The sequence below is a fragment of the Cyprinodon tularosa genome, unplaced genomic scaffold (genome assembly GCF_016077235.1).
Source record: "Cyprinodon tularosa strain WSP-4 unplaced genomic scaffold, ASM1607723v1 ctg157, whole genome shotgun sequence".
NCBI lineage: Eukaryota > Metazoa > Chordata > Actinopteri > Cyprinodontiformes > Cyprinodontidae > Cyprinodon > Cyprinodon tularosa.
This window is the reverse complement of record NW_024038405.1, coordinates 754646-775760: the sequence shown is the minus strand read 5'-3', so window position 1 is coordinate 775760 and position 21115 is coordinate 754646. Positions and strand designations below refer to the sequence as shown.

Sequence of the window (21115 nt, the reverse complement as noted above, 5' to 3'; positions counted from 1 at the left end):
AGTTTACAAAAACTGGGAGATGTGTAAGTACCAGTATTAAAATTCCTAGGAAACCTGGTCTCTTAAAGAAGGAAAACTACCTCCAAACTACCTCTGTTTCTTATTAAAGCACTACAATGATCCCAAACACAAGTTAAAACTAGCTTTGGAGATTAGCAGACAGGTTAGTATTAAATCTATATTGAAAATGTATCTAATATCTTTATAAATAAACAAATCAATTCAAATAAACATATCTGATAGAGGAAGTTGTCAAATATCCAGGCAGAATCATGAATTGTGTTGTTTTCCAAAAACAAGCAAAGGGTCCATGTTTAAAGCTAGAGGGCTCTAGATATGAATAGCCCTGTATTCATAGCTTCAACTTTGAAGAAGTTATAGAAAAGGAATCATAAACTCAAACTTTTGCAAGAAAAAAAAACAACTCTTTCTTTCAAAGCCCTTCATCAGTTAGTGACGTAGTTTACTAGTATAATCACACTCTGAATAACGTCTCCTACGGCACATTCAATTCTTTGGAAGTGTTTCTAAGTTTATCACCAGCATTGTACATTTAATCTTTTAAGTTAGTGGCTCTCACCAAGGTAGCTGAATCTGTGTGAGTCGATGTTGTCTTGGCTTGGGCTGTAGAGGGTGTCAGAAGTCATATTGTACACCTTTACTGTCCCGGTCCAATAATACGACCCCGGAGCCCCCATCACCACCAGCTCCTAAGCATGAGAGAGCAGATAAATTTAAGCGCTGGCTTCACTGCAGTAACCTGTTTCTATAACAGACAAAGTACAGAGAAGGAGAAAGAAAGGAAAAACACTGAGGGGCGGATGTCTGGTTAACCAGCGACCACAGTATGGTTTGTGCTATCTGCTTTTAAACACTCACTCTCATTGGGCGCCAAAAGAAGCAGTCCTGATTGATGAGATTTAGAAAGAGTAAAAAAGAAAACTAAAATTCATAACATCAGCAAATCATCAGATAAGATACTCTCTTTGTACAAAAACAACCCATAAAAGATGCATCATAATCAGTTAAAATGCACATTAGTTGCACCCGGAAATGTGGATTTACTGCTGGGATGTTTTCATTAAAACAAACAAACTAAACAACACAGTCAGGACCTTAGTCAGCGGTATGCCTTCCCTCTGCTGTGGCGTCAAACATCTGGGCACCACCGGGGACACGGAGCAAAAGTTCAGACAAGGATAGAGCCAGAACAGTTGGATGTCTTTTCTTTCAATTCCTTGCATTCTTTAAAAGGTGGGGGGTTCAAACGGTTTACCAGATCGTCTCTGACGGTCTTCTACCATGGAGGAAAAGGTAGCCTGATAATGTCTCAGGTTTCCACTCTTTGCATTTCTACTTCTTTTCTCTGCTTCTTTAACATTAGTTGGTTTAAAACTTCCCACAAAGCACATCATCTGTTAGGTTTATGGCACTTTAGGTATCTTACAAAAAATGAACTAACTACTAAAAATACTATGATTGTAAATAATTTCATTTTAGTAGAAAATACATTTTATTAAATGTTATTTTGAAAGAAATGTTCACATATCATTGCATCATTAAACAAAGGATACAAACTAAAATGTTTATATCGAAAAAGGTTAAGACAAACCTCTAATAGCTGGTCCTACACCTCCTTTGCCTGAATTGACTCCAGGCAGACATTTCTTGAATCCAGTGTCTGACATTGTTATAAAGAAAGCTGTCTCACTCTTTACTTTCAGAGATGTTGGCGAGGTTTCCTTCAGGCACAGCCTATTTTAACTTACCCCAAAGCATCTCAGTGAGACTTAATTTCAACCACTTTTTGGATATAATTGTTCCTTTTTGGCAAACATTACGTTGGAGTGTCCAGATCTGCTCCACCTTTAACTTTCCTCCAAAGAAGCTCTCAAATTTTCCTAAAGAGTCCTCTGATACATGGTGGAATCAATGTTGGACTCTATGATATTGAGCTGGCAGCAGTAAAAATTATCTGTCTCTCTGGGAAACTTCAGTCTAACTTTCATGCTTTTTTAGAGAGCAAATGTTTTCTTCTTGCTCGTCTCCAATGGTAGTTAAACTCTCACAGTGTCTTTCTAATTGTGCAGATAATCACTACATAATAGAAGCAGCAACAGCCTGTAAACATTTTTGGGTTTTTGGAGTCTTCTTTAAGGATTTCCATCATCTTCACTGAGAGTAAATTTGCATGGATGAACAGATCGGGACATGTTTGCAGAGCCGTTGTTTTGAATGTCCTCCAATTGTAGCCTGTGTCCTCAAAAAGGGGAATAACTAGTTTCTAAATATTTTGAGCTTTCTTTAAATTCTTTACCAGACACATAAAGTGCAAAACTCTTCTTTTTGTAGCCTGACAAACCATGTCTGTGCCTATTGGCCAACGCCCTGACCAATGAGCCCAACTGACTGTGACGTAGTATGGCGACAGAAAGCTGGTGGTCGGTAGAACGGCGGATATGTCCTTCTTAAAAAATGAATAAGCGTAGAGCCTCGTCCTGCTCACGTTTCAACGAAAACCCCTAATCTTTCCAAAACTGATTCCAAAGCTGTGTCAAATGAGAACTGTTCAATAGTTGTTGCCATCTTCCTTGTTGTGCTTTCTCCAGCATCGCGCAGCTTTGTCTTCACGCCCTCAAAACCCCGCCCGCTTTGCATTCAAAAACTCAAAACACATCTCTTTGTTGTGATTGGCCAGTTCTAGGGCCTGAGGCATTGATCAGCATTGATAGGCTACCACTCGCAGGCAAAAATAATTTTGACCTCTGGTGGGTCGGGCTATTTACTAGGTTATTCTTTTTGAAGACCTCAGGCAGATTGCATGAGCTCATAAAGCACATAGTGTTGACTTTCACCTCAACAGTGGAGCACGCCACAATAAAAGTCTGATATTTAAAAAGAGCAAATCTCCTTCAATATTATGAATACAAAGGTCTGACCAGGTGCACCTAATGTGAGAACTAGGAAACATTTTCAATCTGTTCTTTTTTTATTCCTTATCAGAAACTGTAACCTGCTGTATGGACCTTTAAACTCATTTGTGCTATTAAATTATTTCTCTTTTTCTTAAAATCTTTTTCCATCAAATCTAAACCAAAATATTTAATTTCTATGTCAGAAGCATGCTATCATGAACTGGAGATTACATTTTACATAACATCTAAATATAAAACATATATTATTATTATTATTATAATTATATTTATATGCAGGGCTGCAAATAACGATCATCTTGCTAGTCGATTTATCTGTAGACTTTTTTTTTGATTAATCAATTCATATTTGGAGAGAGAATAGTTCCTCAAAGTATATGTATATAAAAAAACATTTATACAAAATTAAACCATGTGAAAATTTTACTTTTTCATTTTAGTTTTGGGTAGAGCATATTGGCAGACGAAAAAGTTTTTTCATCTTAAATACATATAATTTATAATTTATATATATATATATATATATATATATATATATATATATATATATATATATATATATATATATATATATATAAATTTTATTTTATTTTATTTTGCAATGTTGGTATAATTACTGCTCTAAAAGTGTTCATCTGCAGCTAATGGCATGTTTTAGTCTCCATACTCCAGTTAGCGATTAATTGATTGCTAAATTAGTTGATGATTAATTCAATAATTGATTAAACATGAATACTCCAATTCATTGTTTCAGCCCTATTTATATCATTGTGTTTCTCAATACAATTTATGAATTTAATGAAGTATCAAAGTGTCCAAATGTGCTAGAAAGACACGCTGGCTGTCATAAGTGGTCCAAAGTGTATACAGTGACTGTCTCCTGGCTTTATAGATGTTATAGACTTCTTTTAAATCAAATATTTGTTATTAATATTTTTATTTTCATTCGATTATCAGGGGGGATGTCCCAATTATGAATTCCACAGATCAAGATACTTAAAATAGATTTTCTTTAACAATCTTATTTGTCTTTTCAGCTCCCACCAGGCCATTTCTACTGGGGACACATTTGGCTAACTTAGTCCAGAGTACATCACTGTGGGTCTAAACTGAGGGTCAATGTAACCTGAGACATAGAAAACAGTTTTAGTTGTAATTATTAATTAATTTATTTATTTACCTATTTATTTGTTATTTTTTTTTTTTTTTTTTTTTCTCTTCCTCTGTGGGGGGGAGCGGTTGCGGGCGGGTCGGTGTCTGGTGTCCGCTGTCGCATTGTGGGGGCCCCTTTTTTTTTTTTTTTTTTTTTTCTCTTTTTTTCTTTGGGGGGTTTGGCATGTCTGTTTTCTCGGGGGGCAGGCGGGCCTGCTGGGTGGGGGTCCTGCTGGCGGCGCGCCGCTGGTGTGTGGGGGTCCGGGCGGCTCCGGCGGGGGTAGTGTTGGGGGGCCGGTCTGGGCGGGCTGGCTGCGCTGGCTGGGTATTCGGGTGGGTTTTCCCTCCTGGAGGCATGGCGGGGCTGCTCTGTTCCCACTGATCGCGGCGGATGGGGCTGCGGGGCGGGTGGGGGCCTGGGGTGGCTATGACCGGCGCGTGGTGGGGGGCCGGGGCGGCGGAGCTGCTCTGGCCGCGTGTCGGGGCCTGGTGCGGGCTGCGGGGGGGGGTGGCGGACGTGGCTGGGCTGCTTTGGCATCGTCCGGTGGGGGGGCGGCGCGGTTCGCTCCGCTCTGGCTTTGTGCTGCCCCTCGGGCTGCTGGGGGGGGTGGTTGCGCCGGCTGCGGTCTGCTCCTCTTGCGGTTTTGCGCCGGGCGGCTTTTCTGCTCTCGGGCTGATTCTGTGCGCGGTGTGTTTCGTTGCGCGCTGTTGGCATCGGTCTTGGTGGGGTGGGGCTGCGCTTTTGGCCGGGGGGGCGTTTTGGGGGGGGTCCCGCGGCGCTCGTGGCCGGTTCGCGGCGGATGCGCATGGGCCCCGGCCGGGGGCGGGGCCGCCTTAGTGTTTTCCTTGGTGGTGCGGTCGCGGTGGGTGTTGCGGCCGGTCGCCGGGGCTTGGTGCGGGGGGGCGGGGCGTGTTTCGGTGCTCTGTGGGGCTGGGGCGTTTCGGTCGGCGCCGTGGGGGGGCTGGTGTTCGGCGCCCGGCCCTACTTCGGGGTGGCCGGCTGCCGGCGGGGCCCGCGGACTCGTCCCCGCGGCACCCCGGGGCGCCGGCATGGCGGTGGCTGGGGGGCTTCCTCGTGGCTGTCTCTCCTCCTGCCTTGGTGGGGTCTGATTTCCGGGGCTGGCCCCGCCTTGGTGCCTTCGCTTCTGGGGTCCCCTTGGGCGCCTGGGGCTTTGGGTCTCCCGGCGCTGGACTCAGTGCTCTGGGGGGTGTGCCTCTCCGGCTCTCCACAACCACTATTGAGCATTTTTTTCTATGGTTAAAACTTTACATGCACAAGTTCACCCTCACAAACAACTACAGGTGCTAGGCTTCAGGTACTTAGAGATTCACTTCCAAACAGAAACCCCACATTCATATCTTCAGGTAACACAGAGTACATGTCAGACTTAATAATATTACTTTAGTGATAGTTTCAAGGTGTTTGCTTTATTGTATATCTCGTACCATGTTTTTTGGTTGTGCTGTTCCTTTTTTTTTTTTTTTTTTTTTTTTCCTCCATCTCATTACAGGTGCTGAAGCAGACTGAAAATGTTTTGTCATTGTCTCCTTCCTATCTCCTCTTTCTTTCATCTTTTGTCCTGTTTTTTTCTTTTTCTTTTTCCTTCTTCTTCTTCTGTTTTTCTGCTCTACTTACATTGCAGTGTCCATATGAACTGTAAAACTCCCTGCATAATTATAATAAAGCAATTTATATACATGAAACAAGTGGAGCGGTATGGCAATTGCGATACCGCTACACTTGTGAAAGTAAAATCTGTTGGGCTCCTTTTGGCATCAAGACAATTATTCTTATTGCCACCTTGCCAGACAGGACACTGTAAAAAAAAAAAAAAAAAAGGAAAGGAAAAAAAAAAAAAAAAAAAAAAAAAAAAAAAAAAGAAAACAGTTTACAGAGCATGTCACGCATGACTAACATCAGGAAAGTATTTCTGTGTTCTTGTACAAAAAAACCGGGTTGAACGACTCATATATACAAGCTTTTAACTTAATTTTGTTTGTCCATTTTTTTTTTCACATTCCTAACGGCATACAATAGAATCAAAGGCTTTTTTCATTTCTCTGTGGTTGTATTTCACTGATTTAACAGAGATCAAGCTTTTGACACTGGATGTATACAAAAAAGGTACTCTCCCTCCAAGGATGATGTCATGCAAGCTTCAGAGGATAGTCTTGCTTTTTTAACCATTTATCTCGCGGAACCACACCACAGGTCACATGTATCAGCCAAAGCCTTTCCTAGTGTCTCTGTACATGGAAACATAAGCTAATACTTATCAGCAGTTAATCAGCACAGCCCCTGTGGCTGTGATATAAACATTGCGCAAATCCAAATGGAGAATTCAGATTTTCCACATCATTTGACTTCTTAAACAAATGTGAAAAAGATCTTGTTCTGTTCACCATGCAGGACGTCTCTGCTAACTATCCTTGGAATACCACAGTCAAAGTCAACAAAGCGCACAGCATTAAAGATACTTTGAAGGTTTGACCATGGTGCTCATGAAAAAGATCAGAATATTTAAAGTATTCCAAGTTTTTTTTGTTTCAAAAAAGCTACTTTTTTTCAAAACCAAAATGTTTTTTTTTTATGTTATTGAAGTTTTGAAGCACTACAAGTCTTAGTTTGTTAGAAAGGGTGCCAAAGTGATCCATTTTCTCCAGTTGAGGGGTTGGAGAGTAAAGCAGAACTCCACCAACAGTACATTTTACTGTGCACTGCCAGTCCGCTGGCTGAAAGATGGCTCTCGTCTTACCAGCTGCGCATGTTTAAATGTGGCACCCGCTCTACCCTCTAACAGCTTTTTCTACTAGTTTTATTCAACTGGTGGTTCCATGAGGTTTTCTAAAGGCGATAAAAAAGCAGCAACTTCTGGGTAGATTCAGAAACTCTATACTTTGTTAAATTGGTGACAGATATTCACCTATTTTCCTTTTTTCGTTTTTGTGCTTGAATCTGAGAAATATAATGCCAAGAAGCGGCCATTTCTCAGCTCTATCACAGATCTACTAGGATCTGACAATGCCTGAGATGTGCCTCACACCACTTGAATCTGATGGAGAATATTTTCGTATAATCTTCGGCATCAAAACCAGCAGTAAAAACGTATACAGTACACAATTTTGACCCATCAGAATTTAGAAAAATAATTATTTATATACCATATTTTTTCAGTAAAATTAATATTTCTATTTTGAACCATTCTATACATCCTATGGACATGCTATTTTAGAAAAATATTTGTTTTTATTAAATATAATTTAACCTAACTGATGGAGTTGTTCTTTAGGATCAGTGTTTATTTTTGTTGGGTTCTTAACTTACTTATGTGAAGTTACATAAACACAAGCATAATTTCTTAATTATTAAGATTTTAATAGCTATATAAAAAAAATCCAGTTTATATTGCAACATTTTCAAGCTGGTTTTGGGAAATGCCAACATTTTCTCAGGCCTAATGGATGAAATGTTATTGTATGGGTTGCTCCCAGTAATATGTGCCTAAATATCCTCCAAAGAGAAGGTATCCTCTCCAGATGACTGAATGTTGCTCTCTCTGAGTGTAGGAGCAGCAGCTCTATGAATTCTTCAACGTTTTAACTAAATCTGAACTTCAACTTTCAACGACGGAAGCTTGATTGAGCTGCTCTTATCCAGAATACCATTGTTTTAGCAATATCTGCATTACCTTACTGGCATCTGAAATTTTAGGAGTATTCATCAACTGACAAAGCACTAGCAGCTCTAGTAAAAATATATGCAAACCATATTAAATATATTAAAACAAATATTTAATAGTTTATTGCATTGTTGGTATTTTGCATTATGAAAATCGTTGACTGTATTTCACATTACTCAACATCCTGTGTGGTCAAGAATACTTATTCTCATTATGAACCATAATGATGGTTTGCAGAGACCTGGCTTAGATGGCATAGATAATGCACAGATAAATTTAAAAACACTTGTAGAAAATATTAAACATCCCTAAGAGAAAATTATGTGCATAGAAATGTAGCATGTAAAGTTAAGCTAAAGTGCAGCAATTGCAAATCTAGTCAATGAAAAGGGCCAATGATGTTTGTGTGTAATATTAGTTTGCGTTTAAGTGTCTTTGCCTACATAACACAAGTTTTGAACATTTATAAAGAAGACCACAGTCTGGCTACTAAAACAACAACATCTGGCTTATTTCACTTATTTTTCAGTTATCATTTGCAATATCTAAAATGAAGTAAACATTTAATATGACTAAGGCTGAAATAATTAATCGGATTAATCGTTATTAATCGATTATTGAACTAATCATCAACTCATTTAGTAATTGATTAATCGTTAAATGTAATATAGAGACTGAAAAAACATGCCTTCAGCTGACAGAGCAACCCACTTAGAGCAGTAATTATACCAAGATTGTAAAAAAAATCTAAAGATTTTGCAGTTAAGATTAAAAAAAGAATAATAATCTGTCAATATGCTCTAACAAGAACTTCTAAAGTAGGAAAGTTTGAGGTTCACCAGGTTTAATTTAATAAAAAGTCTTCTTTAAGGAATTTTTGGCTATCCGATTATTAATCGAAGAAAAACAATGTATAAGAATAATCGATTTGCAAAATAATTGTTAGTTGCAGCCCTAAATATGAAACAACATTCTGAGGTTTCATCTCTATGTGGTGATTTCAGTGAAGGCAGCAAATCCACTTTAAACTCTTAAATTATCATAGAACTGACTGATGATGTTTGACAGGCATCCTGACGATAACATCTTTCTATTAGATGAGCAAGGGATTAAATGTGATATCAAGATTAGAAAGCACTGCTACTGACCTCTGTGAAAGCCCCCGCAATCCCAGCTTGGCACGAGCCGTGCTCTTCCCCATACCTGTGCTTATGGTCTGCAAGAAAAAAACAAACCACAAATGATTTAGCTGCTCCAACCAGCATTTACTGGTGTCTTTGCTCCTGCCTTCCTTATGGAGGAAGTCAAAGTCACAGTACAATTTGAGAAATCCAGCGGCAGAATGCAGACTGAAGGGAGGGGTGGAGCTTCAGTTTTAAGTTGCTCACAGGTTACAAAAATATTGAGTTTGGATTTTAATGGAAAATTCACAGTAAATATAGTACAGCAGGTCAAACTACTGGCAGAGAGATGAAAAAGGAAACTAATCCTGAACTGAGAGCATCGTAATGGTGCAAAGAGAAATTTGATATACATCTTAATAAATCACATGTTAAATTATACAAACAGTATTTTGGCTTAAGTTAATTCAAGTTATTAAAGGGTGAACATTTTTTACCACAGAAAACAATCAGGTGGAAAAAAGATTTGATTTATTATAACCAAAAGCTTTTTTTTATTATTATTGTTCACCTAATTTCTGGGAAACCAAGCCGAAACCATTTCTTGTCCTGCCCCTTAGCAGAGCAGTGTTTTCAAAAAATATAAGTCTCTTTGGACTGAAGAGAGATGGATTGAGCTACATTCTAGCTGCTCTGCAGCTGCTCCTGCCAGAACACCAATTCCAGACCAGAGGGAGAGCTAAGCCTCCCTGATGATGACGCTGACTGTTGAGATAACGCTCCATGATGAAATGCTGGGCAAAGTCAACTTATGATTTGAACCCCGTTAGCATATCCCAGGAAAAAATGTGTAAGCTCACAAGATGATAGAGATAAAAAAAAATAAAAAAATAAAGACTGGCCTGCAGCCGCATACAATCAACATGTGGGTCTAATCTTAACCAAAAGTCAAAATGTCATTAGGTTCTATTTTTACACTGAAAGATGTGTCATAGATTCTGAGCCTTGTTAATGTAGACATTATGTCACAATTAGAAAACAAATATACCAAGGAAAAGGCCAACAAAACGTAGAGCATCATGAGGAAAGGTAAATATGGTGTTCCAATTTTTTCCTATCTAAATATTTGAAGTGTGATTTCTACTTTTATACCCATACTTTATGCCCACAACGTTGTTGTGCAACTGATACAAGATTACAAAGCTGTATCTGAAGGTTTATTTTTGAGTGTGTCATCCCATAATGAAATATCATGGTGCTATCACTCCAAAGACAAGGTGTCTAATCATCAAAGGTTCCAAACAAGAGGTAATAACATAGACATCATTTAGTATGTACAATATGTTGGTGTTTTGCAGGTGATCAACAAAGATTGTTGCACAAAGGTTAAGATAAGCAAACTGATTTGGTTTCTACCCTCAAAATGAACTGATTGTGTGTTTTACAGTCAGTTTAAAAGTATTGGGAAAAGAAAGATGAGGTTCAAAGCCATGGAGCTGAAGGTAATAATGAGAAATAAATATAAAAAAAATGAATATACCAAATAGCACCAACATTTTTTTGATTTTCATGTGTAAAAACTCTGAAGCACAAATTTTTGGTCTTAAAATGAGCAACGCTTGTTTTTCTGTTATACCTTCATAACAAGGGATAAGCGGTATCGTCCCTTCTTGGAGTGTCGAAGGAATGACGGAGCAGTACCCGTGTGGAAGGATGAGTTCGTTGTCATAGAAGACGTTCTTCCAGCGGTGAGCGCAAGCCTGCAACAGGAAGCAGAAATAACCTCATTCAGTAACAACATGAGTACTTCAGGCATCTTTCCACTGATCCGTTCGCCTCAGCAGCTCCCTCCTTGCCGAGCCGGAGTCAGCACGTCTCTGTGGCTCCCTATTATCGTCAGAAAGAAGGGGGGGCATAAAAGCTTGTCCATAACCCCCCGACCATGCAATAACAGCCATGGTCTGTGGTGTGAATATCTCTCTTGCAGCCTGAGCTCTGTGTTTGCCAAGCTGTAATTTCTCATCAACATGTGTGCTTTTATTGCAAAACAGCAAACTGGATAAAACGTAACGTCAAACACGAAAGGCAGGAAGAAAAAAAAAACAGATCAAAGGGCAAAAGAGCAACTTCTAAAGATAGTTTTCTTTGTAGGATGATATTAAGCAATTTAAAAACAATATTTTTACAGGGTTTTTCTTCTGTTTTCTATCATACAACCCGCAGATCTATAACCTATCAGGATAATAAGGTCTATATTTTGGCCTAAAAAACAGGCTACATACATGTGCGACTGTGGTAATAATTTAGTAACCCTGGGGATCTGTGGTGAGGCTCCTGTGGCTCTGGGGACAGTCCTGAATGCCTGCACTTAAACCCAACCACCCACCCCTCAACAAGTAAAAAAAATTCCCCCTTGCTTCCCCACAGAAACACACACACAATTATTCCAAATGCAATTTGAGACCCCTGCAGCCGACGGACATAAACACAGCATTAAATGACTCTCTGGGATCATGACTTAAAATGGTGAGACAATATTTTATTTCAAAGAGAAATTGATTGACGGAAACAATGCAGCATCTCTTTCTTTCCTTTGTGAAACCAGAGAAAACTGCTCACTTCTGCTACAGAGGCGTATTTGGAGCGAGAGGGCAGCACCATGCTGACGTTCATGTTCTGTTTTAAAGAGCTCTGTCGTCACAGAAAAAGCTTTCACTGGAGGCACAGATGAAATCACCACTGTACACATCTGCCAAGCAGCCGTTATTCCTCTGCTGAGTCCGCACAGATGAGTTAAACAAAAAAAAAGAAAGAAAAACGTGCATGCTTAGTAGAGGCCGGGCAACACGTGGCCTTTTGCAGAGCAGCCTCCTCCTGTTTCATTGCAGCACTGTCAAAACTGCCAGAGAGTGCAGCTTAAAACTTTTTTTGGTTGTTTTTTTTGTTACACAACTCAACTCCCATGTTCTTAAAACTTTAAGACCTACAGAGTTTTTCACAGACAGGCGGGTGAGGCTGGGGGCACTGGTTAGAAGCCAGAGAATTCCACTACAAACTGGACCAAACACAAAAATATAGACTCAACAGATCTTTTTAAAAAATACATTTTCTGTGATTTCTTAAAAATCTGCTGCCAAGCTTTTTTTTTGATAAACAGTCACCTGTCAATACTGCCTTTAAAGCTGTAGTAGCCACCAAGAAACAGTTCTGTAAAGACCCCCCTCCCCGAGTTTGCTCACTGCCCTCAGCAGGAGATAGAAGTTCATATTTCATGGAAGGCTGCCCCTTACATCAGACCACCACTGTGGGGGCTGAAGCCTAAACAAACTCTGGCCACTGTCGATCTATGTGCTAACTCTTAACCGAGCATGTGAGGGATTTACACCACTGTGACGCCCTTTAAATGGTAAAATATACTTTTAACAAACTTCTCCAGCATAAAACAATAGTTAAAACATTCATTCTAGCTTCACATTCATGGAAAAGCTTTGAGAATACTTTTTTTACATCCTTCATTCTTAGTAACTGTGCCAGGAGGAGTTTGTGAGGATGGAAAGAGGCGTTTTTAACCAGAGCGAGGGAGTAAAGCTGAGGCCAGCTGTGGTTTAACAGTGTGGTTCAGGGTAAAACATTTGTAACAATGATGTGGGCATAATCTGGTTTGTGCTTTACGAGTAGACATGGTTCATATTAAATAAACTGCAGAAGAAGAAACTTTGGCCCACCAGTATTTTGCCGTTGGCTCGGTTCTGGCGGGCCAAGCTGACCCCCATCCACTCGTCATCTCTGTCTCCTTGGCACGTCTTTCCACACGACTCTCTGAGTTTGTTTCCTGAAAGATACAGAAAGCAGTTTGCAGACTCTGAGTCATCAGGATGGAGGGAGAAAACAACTAGTTTCTTCTGAGTCTGGGATGGATTTTACACAGCTCAGTTTAAGACGGTGTGCAAAGTTTGAAAAAAATAAACACATTAATAAAACTGCACAAATAATTTTATTGGAAAAACAAAAACAAATCATGTCAATTTCATTGTAGCACAGCGATAGTTGATTTACTGATTGTGTCATTGCTAATACAGCAACTATCAAAAATTACTAATACTCCTTCTATGTTTTATCACTTCACAGCCATAAAAAGTAAAAAATTTTATTGGGAATTTATGTAGCAGACCAGCAAAAATGATCCAAAAACATCGAGGAGAAAAAGTGTTTCAGATAGGGATGCACAATATAATCGGCCCCCTATCGGTATCTGCCTGTATCAGCCTTAAAACTGAATATCGGACATCGGCCACCAAACCGATATTTAACCCGATATTTGATCAGCTTCTGAGTTTCTAAAGTCTAAAAAAAAAAAATACTCCGCTGTCTCCGCTGTATGTGGATGCAGTAAGCTCGTATGAGCTATAAGAGCAGCACATTTTAAACTGCGTGCACGCACATTTGTTTTTAAAAGGGGAAAGGGCTTTTAAAAAATCCTTCACAATACCTTTAAAAGGCTAATGTTAACCTTAGAGGAGCAGCAAATAATATCAGCTCAGGCAGAGGAATCTGTTGACAGTGCAACTATTTCTAACAAACTAAATTGTCCTCTAGACAGGCGACAAGAGGAAAGTCATTGTGGGATCAAGTCTAGTTTGTAGTTTACCACAAGCCATGACTAGCAAAGATGTTCAACCCTGGTCTTGCATGTGTTACTGTATGTGTTTCCCGCTGCAATGCAACCAACTTGTATGAATGGATCGGCGCAAAACTATGAGGAATTTAAGACCAAAAACAATCATTCTGATTATTATTGGAATAAAGCATCTAAAACATGTATACACCATTGTATTAATGCTTAAAAAAGCATAGTTTTTCAGTAAATAAGCTTGATCCAGAATACTGGTACCTTCTGTCATGAGGCGGTGTTTGTTAGGAGGACCCAAATGCAGAGACCAGTAGGCAGAGGTGAATTAAAGTCAATTTATTCAGGTTCACAGATCCAGGGGCAGGGATCAGAGTCCAACAGAAAAACAACAAACGCACCTGAACCAAGGAGACATCAGGGGTAAACCAAAACTAGGAGCCAGGGAGAGACGAGGTACACAGACAGAAGTTAGATGAGGATCCAGCAAACAGGAACTGAAGAGGGAGGGCTTTTAAAGGGGACAGAGACAAAGAGAGAGCTAACGAGGGGATTGAAAACAGGTGAAGGCAGAACAGAAAAACAGAGCAAGGGAGGACACAAGAGGGCAGCAGAGGACAACAAATGGAAAACCAAGAAAAACAGGAACAAACAGACCAAGACTCTGACACCTTCCCCTGATACAAATTCTATAAATATATATTCAATATATAATCACATCATGCTATGAAATTATTAATCGAAAAAATTATCTTAACTTAAAAGATTAATCAATAAGAAAAATAAACATTAGTTGCAGCGCCGGAGGGTGACTTCTGTTTAGAAATGGATAATTCATTTAGACAAGTTGAAAACATCGAAAAAGTTTGGACTGATCTTAAACTTTATAGATGTGCTAAACAGGTTGAGTCCCAACTCTCACAAAATTGCAGCTTTCTAGTAAAAATTGGTTCTGTTAAAACTGCCTCAATGTGACTGAAAAAAAAACTTTATACCACATTTTATTTTAGATTTTTTTCATCTTAAATCACTTCATAATAATGTTCTTGCCTTGAAGTCTGTGGTTATAATGTGACAAAATGTGAAACTGTGAAGAGATATGAATGTATTTGCAAGGGAAAAAAACATTTAATGGAGTAAAAAAAATGTACTCAGGATTCGTTTTACCAGTTAAAGTAAATTTTCCCATAAATAAGATATTATAAAGTTGGTTAAAATGCTCTAGGCATTTCACATGTTTAGATTTCCATCCATTTTGCAATTATAAACAGATAATCTGTTCATTTAAAAGCTTAACAATGGCTAAAAACATCCAGTATAAGTCATAATTGTATCCATGTTAATAACAAGGGTTTTGACTGAGTCAGTTTTGAGGTTTTGTGATGAGAAAAGATTGTGCCCTGATACTGAACTTTTCTTATCTCGAAGAATAAAAACATAATCTTCAATTAGCATGCAGAGCATACAGAATCAAATACAGAGATGTATATATTAAAATAAGTACCTCAGTTTTGTTCACTGTGAAACAGTTACCTTTAACCTTTGGTGCCAAATTCATATACAAAAAAAGGAGTGCAGAGAAACTTAGTTGAGCTGTGAAAAGCCTAAATGTTTATTTTAGGTCCATTTTCAACCATTTTTAACCAAATCTTATTGTTCCTGAATGAAAAACCCCAGAATGTCACTGCTGGAGCACAAACATCCTCCATCTTTTTCTTGAACAGTAACAGGATGGATACATATGTTATCAATGATAACTGCCAACAGAGAGAGGATTCAGGAAAACTCTTCAGAGAAAAATCTGAAATCCAGCTTTTTGACATTTCCAAAACCAATAAAATATTAGGCAGAGTTAAGGAGACTCACTAGTCATACATTTCAACTGGTCTCTCTGGGAACACAACGATATCTTACTCAGAGAGGAAGGACTAACAGACGCTTTTCTTCCTCAGGAAGTTAAAGTAAACCTCCCCAACCTCCCTTTAACCCCACCCCGCTATCCTGCCATGTGTATCTGTAATTACAAAACATTTGACCCTCTGCTGTAAAAAGCAGTTTTCAAATTGAACTGAAGAAGACAGAGGGCACCTGCAGTACCCACTGCAGATTAGAGAGTGCATAATTAACACACCATGACTCTCCTGCAAAGACATCTACGTGGAAATACTGCCAAAGAAGGAAGTTTTATTTTGAGGAACCAAACTGAGCTTAATCTGTTCTCACTACCTTCTTCTGAAGACAGATACAGACTCCTCAGATTACAACAGATGTAAAACATATTTTTTAATCATCAACCTGTTAAAGGAATAGTACACCCAAAACATGATTAGCCTTCATTTTCTACTCACCTCCATGCTGAACAACACTCTGGAGTACTTTTTTGATATCTCAAATGCATCTGGAGATCTGGGAGGCTTCTTGCTGTCTGCTGACATTCAAATAATGGAGGTCTATGGCGCCCGAGACAGAAAGGTCCACAAAAGTCCACAAAAACTTGTCAATATTCCTCCATACTGCTCGTCCAATGTAATCCAAGTGTCCTGAGTGGGTAGCATCCAGAATTTACTCGAAACGAAGTCATTTAGAACGTTTTAGAGCCTAAACAGTAGTGTATAGGATTTCCTAATAGCGCCCCCATGCGCGCTCACGATTCTACGGAAGCCGGCAGACCAAACCAGCGCATTCAGCTCGGCAAAGAACTCATGCTCTTCCTCAACACTGAAGTCCTCAGACATTTTTCTTTCGTTGTTTCTTTCTTTGCACAGGTAAACAGCACATTTCTTCTTCTACGCTTGCATTATCGGCAGACCAGACGCTGAATGCGCACTTCCTTCCGGTTTGGTCTGCCGGCTTCCGTAGAATCGTGAGCGCGCATGGGGGCGCTATTAGGAAATCCTATACACTACTGTTTATGCTCTAAAAACATTCTAAATTACTTCGTTTCGAGTAAATTCTGGATGCTACCCACTCAGGACACTTGGATTACATTGGACGAGCAGTATGGAGGAATATTGACACGTTTTTGTGGACTTTTATGGACCTTTCTGTCTCGGGCGCCATGGACCTCCATTATTTGAATGTCAGCAGACAGCAAGAAGCCTCCCAGATCTCCAGATGCATTTGAGATATCAAAAAAGTACTCCAGAGTGTTGTTCAGCATGGAGGTGAGTAGAAAATGAAGGCTAATCATGTTTTGGGTGTACTATTCCTTTAAATGGAAAGCCAATAAAGCTCCAGAAGACGTAAAGTATTAGAATGCATTTATTCATTCCCTTACCGTTTTTTTTTATCATTTGATTTCAATCAGCTTTTGATTAGAAAGTGCATTACTCAGACCAAAATATTGAGTTTTTTGGTCTACATGCACATCAACAACTAAGATTGGACATACTGTAACCCTGTCACAGAAGAAAATCTGTTAAGGCAGCAAAAGCAAAATGAGACTAAGCTGGTGAGATACCATGCAGGACAATTACAAAAAAACAAAACAAAAAAAAATAGTACTAACTAAATCTAATGCTTCTATGGGTCGAATTGGATCATTTAAGTCCAGATTTAAACGAAAAATAATATCTACAGCAAGATGTGAAAATTGCTGTAGGCACTCTTTATTTAATCTGATTAACTGGAGCTATGTTGCAAAGACACAATGGCAAAAATCTCCAGCTTCCTCAATGCAAAGCTGGTAGTAAAATACCTCAAAACACCTGCAGATGTAACTGCAGTGGGAGGTTGCTCTATAAAAAAATATATTATAGTGGGGGACTGAAGAAAAAAATGCACTCTTTGCAGACTTTTTTTTTAAAGTAAATAATATTAGATTAAAACTTTTTTTAGTTTATCACATAATGTTCAATAAAAATGCTTGGAAGTTTTTGGCTAATAAACTATAGGAAGTTTAAAATCCCTTAGTAACCCAGTTTATGTGACTGTTTTATTCCTTTTGTAATTTGCCAATACTGAGAACAAATGATTTTGGAAACAATAAGTGCAGAGACATAGTTTGTTGTATTTCCATGAGAGCCACTAATTCAGTTATGGCACATTTTGCCAAGTGTCTCCCTGGGACTGTTCTTTTGTTTGTTTTTTATTTTATTTGCTCACTAGCTGAGAGCAGAGTTAATATTAAAGCCATATCTGCGCCCTCTGTGCCTTGACCATATCAACAGAGCATGATGGGGGGCAGAGGGGGGCTTTTAAGAGTAAGGGAGTACTAAGTCCTACGCTTTGGCTCATGAGCTTGGAAAATATTAGCAGAAACATAAATCATATTAATCCAAATATTTATGAAGTCTGCGCACATAAGACCCATTGTTTTAGAGCAAAAAAAAAAACAACACTTGAGGACTGTAAAGTCTGATAAAACAAAACAGATGCTTAAAAACTGCAATGGATGAAGAAGAGAGAGAAATATGTGGCTTGAAGCCTATTTTTTTTTATTTATTTTTTTTACTTAAATTGAATTTAGAATTTGGGATCATGTGACTATAGTGAATATGTAATATGTGCCACTATATGGAGATGCGTGCAGGCAGCAGTGGTGGGGGTGACTGACCTCTCCCCAGATCCATCTCCGTACAGCGCCGCTCAGGGTTACTGTGAACCCGACATTTAAACACAGCTCCAGGAGAGCGCACAGAGCTGCTGTAGGAAGAATTTGCCTTGGGTGCTCCCACTATGACCCTGTACACATAAAGAGAGGAGAGCATTGGGGGGAAAAAACAAAACAAAACAACTTAGTTCATCTCCAACATTTGCCCTGGAGAGGATAAAACAAAAGTATGACAAAGCAAACTAATTTGTTATTTTATGAGGGCCATATTCAAATATACACTTGTGAGTGCAAATTAAAAAATCAAAAGCATAATAATTAAAAAAGAGATATATTCCCAGCTGAGACTCACCAGCGTGTGTTTTCATGAAAATGTTCCAAGACAGAGTAGCCAAAAAAACTAGAACTTGGTCCTTTGAACACCAAAGGATGTTCTAAGTCAATATTATAAGAGCGAGCCAGAGAAATAAAGAGAAAGACATAAAAACTTTGCTGCACTCCCGCTCTGTGCCGCTGCGGAGGAACCATCCTTTTGCGCGTCGTGCGTAATAACGCGGTAAGAGTGTCAAAAACCTGATAAAACGTAAAGTTATGTGGAGAAATCCCCTGCCGGTCACCCGTCAAAAGTTTTGCAAATTGATTTTTAGTTGCTCCTGCTCCGTTTAGCGCCTCATCTGTTCTGCGGTGGCATAAGCAAAGGCTACAGGAGGAAAGTTAACAACGTGCGTCAGCTTCTCTCCATTCTGATCAGACTGGGAAAGTTGCTCGCAGACTCGCTTGGCTCAAATAAATGCAGCCAAGAGTCAAGTCCATCAGAGGTAGAGTGGAAGTAAGAGGTGTTATTTTTCCACATAAAAATAAGAGCACCACTTTCTGTGAACTAATTTTAAAGTCACTGATCGGAAGGCGGTACTTTATTATGAAGGGTCGGACCGGAAGCTCTGTTTGTTGACATTCTTTTCTGTCATAACAGACACAGACAGAAAAGAGGCGAGTGGTTTAAAGGCGCTGAGCATCACATTACATCCATGAGCTTTATTGGGGTTCAGGCACAACAAAAGAGGAAGTTGGGAACTCGCTGCTGTCCTCTACAGGCCGCAAATAAACTTTAAAAAGCATTAAATACTTTACATAAGATGCCTTGGATTCAAAACCTGACATTCTCTGATAAAACCAAACATATTGTTGGTGTTATTATTATTTTTTTTTTTTTGCCACCAAAGTGTGAAACTTTTTGCTTTTGTCTGAATGCATAAAGTTCTCTATTTCTAATGAATGTTCTTAGTTCATCAGGTAACTACCACAAACTTTAATGTGTTACTGGGCTTTTATGTGATACTGACACAAAATAGAAAGTTTTTTTGAAGTGTGATGAAAATTATACTTTTTCTTTGTCTTTTTATTTACAAGAAGAAATCAGCAGAGCAATATGTGTATCCAGCACCTTTTACAACTTAAGGGTCCACTTGTGTGCATATTTATCCTATTATAAATCAGATTTTTGTGTGAGTGGGCTGTTTCGTCAGAAAGCTTTAGTAAACAAAATAAATGTGCAACTGAGGGGTAGTTGAAAACATAGATGCCAGAACCCAGTTAAGGTAATTCTACACTAATCACACTAAACCAACCAACCGTTTTACCAAATAAATCACCGAAGACAAACTACATTTTTCTAAAGCTCTTGCTGTTTTATATAAAGGTATGGAGGACAATCTTCCTTTGACTTTAAGCAACAGCATAGGTGTAGCCAAATTTTATTATAAGTTTGGCCAGGCAATAACCAATGCACACTGAGGGGTGGCCAAAGGTGGCTAGGCACCAGAACCTCATGCTCAATATATACTGTTCCAACAGGAACACAAACGTCCATATGTCTAAATAAAAAAAAAACTATAGTTTCCTACAGCCTTTGCTAAAAAAAATTGATGCATTTATTTAAACATCCTTCTAGATAAAAGGTATAGTGGATAAAATTCTTTTAAATTTGCGTTCTGAAGCGAACATCTTTTCCATCGACATTACTTACCTACTTTTATCAATATCATTCTGCATTAAATCGATATTTACAATCATAATATCTACATAAATTCATAATTTAATAGGTTTTTATTGAAATAGTTATTTACAGTATCTATGATTTAACTGAAGACTGTTAGATGACTTGGAGAGACGCATAATTTTCTCTTTACCGCATACATCACAAAATCTAGTTCTGAAAGAGCATGAATTCTCTACTAATCATCTCCATTGTTGGTATATTGATGTGCATAATTAACCACTGTGTTTTTGTTAAGTAATTGTTAATATATGAAAAATTAAAATGTTTTAAATATTCTACTTGAGAGTATTACTGATGCCACCCTCTGTATTGGAGGGGGAAAAAATGGTAGGGGTAGCCACAGATTGGCTAAGGGTGGCCATGGTCACCCCTGGCCCCCCATCTAGCTCCACCCCTGAGCTACAGAGGGTTCCCCTTATCCATTGCACACCAGTTTGTGTAACATCCTGTTACTGCACACGAGCATTTATGTATTCTGTTAGCTTTGGTGACAGACATTCATTGCAGCTCCATTTTACATTCTGAAGATGGTTAGGAGTTACAAGAAGCAAGGTCTCTTATCATTTTATGAAAAGAAGAGGAAGGTGTCAGAAGAAAGAAATACCACCAGTGTGTATTTGGGAGATTCTTTCATGTCATGGCGGAAGAGCAAGGAAGGTCTTGAGCATGCAAAGTTACTGAAGTGACTTGGACATCTTTTACCCACATTTCCAGAAAAATATGTACTAAATCTTTAATCAATAATTTTTCTGTTTAGCATTTACATATATATACATGATTAAATGTGTTTATTTATCTCTAATTAACATTAAGAATCATATATGGCTTACAGAAACATATAAATGCCCAATAAATGAAAACTAGTTCATAAAGATTATAGATTCTGATTGTCATCTTTAATGTTAGTATATTGGTTTGAAAAAAATTAAAAAAATCTGTATTTTTCTTTTGAGATTATTTTTAATACACCAACAATTAAAATGTCAAATTA

The 21115-nt window shown here is 38.6% G+C and overlaps 1 protein-coding gene across 1 annotated transcript in view; it reads right to left on the bottom strand.

Annotated features, from left to right (window-relative positions):
* The window catches only part of itga9 (integrin, alpha 9), a 72731-nt gene extending 54138 nt beyond the window's left edge, over positions 1 to 18593 (bottom strand). Inside the window, exons 1-6 of the mRNA XM_038280148.1 lie at positions 18418 to 18593; positions 18069 to 18196; positions 12612 to 12718; positions 10523 to 10646; positions 8914 to 8981; positions 581 to 710 (exon numbers count right to left, since the gene is read on the bottom strand). Coding sequence (XP_038136076.1) covers positions 581 to 710; positions 8914 to 8981; positions 10523 to 10646; positions 12612 to 12718; positions 18069 to 18196; positions 18418 to 18593 — 733 coding nt within the window. The remainder of the gene's footprint in view (positions 1 to 580; positions 711 to 8913; positions 8982 to 10522; positions 10647 to 12611; positions 12719 to 18068; positions 18197 to 18417) is intronic.
* Positions 18594 to 21115: the final 2522 nt, after the last annotated feature.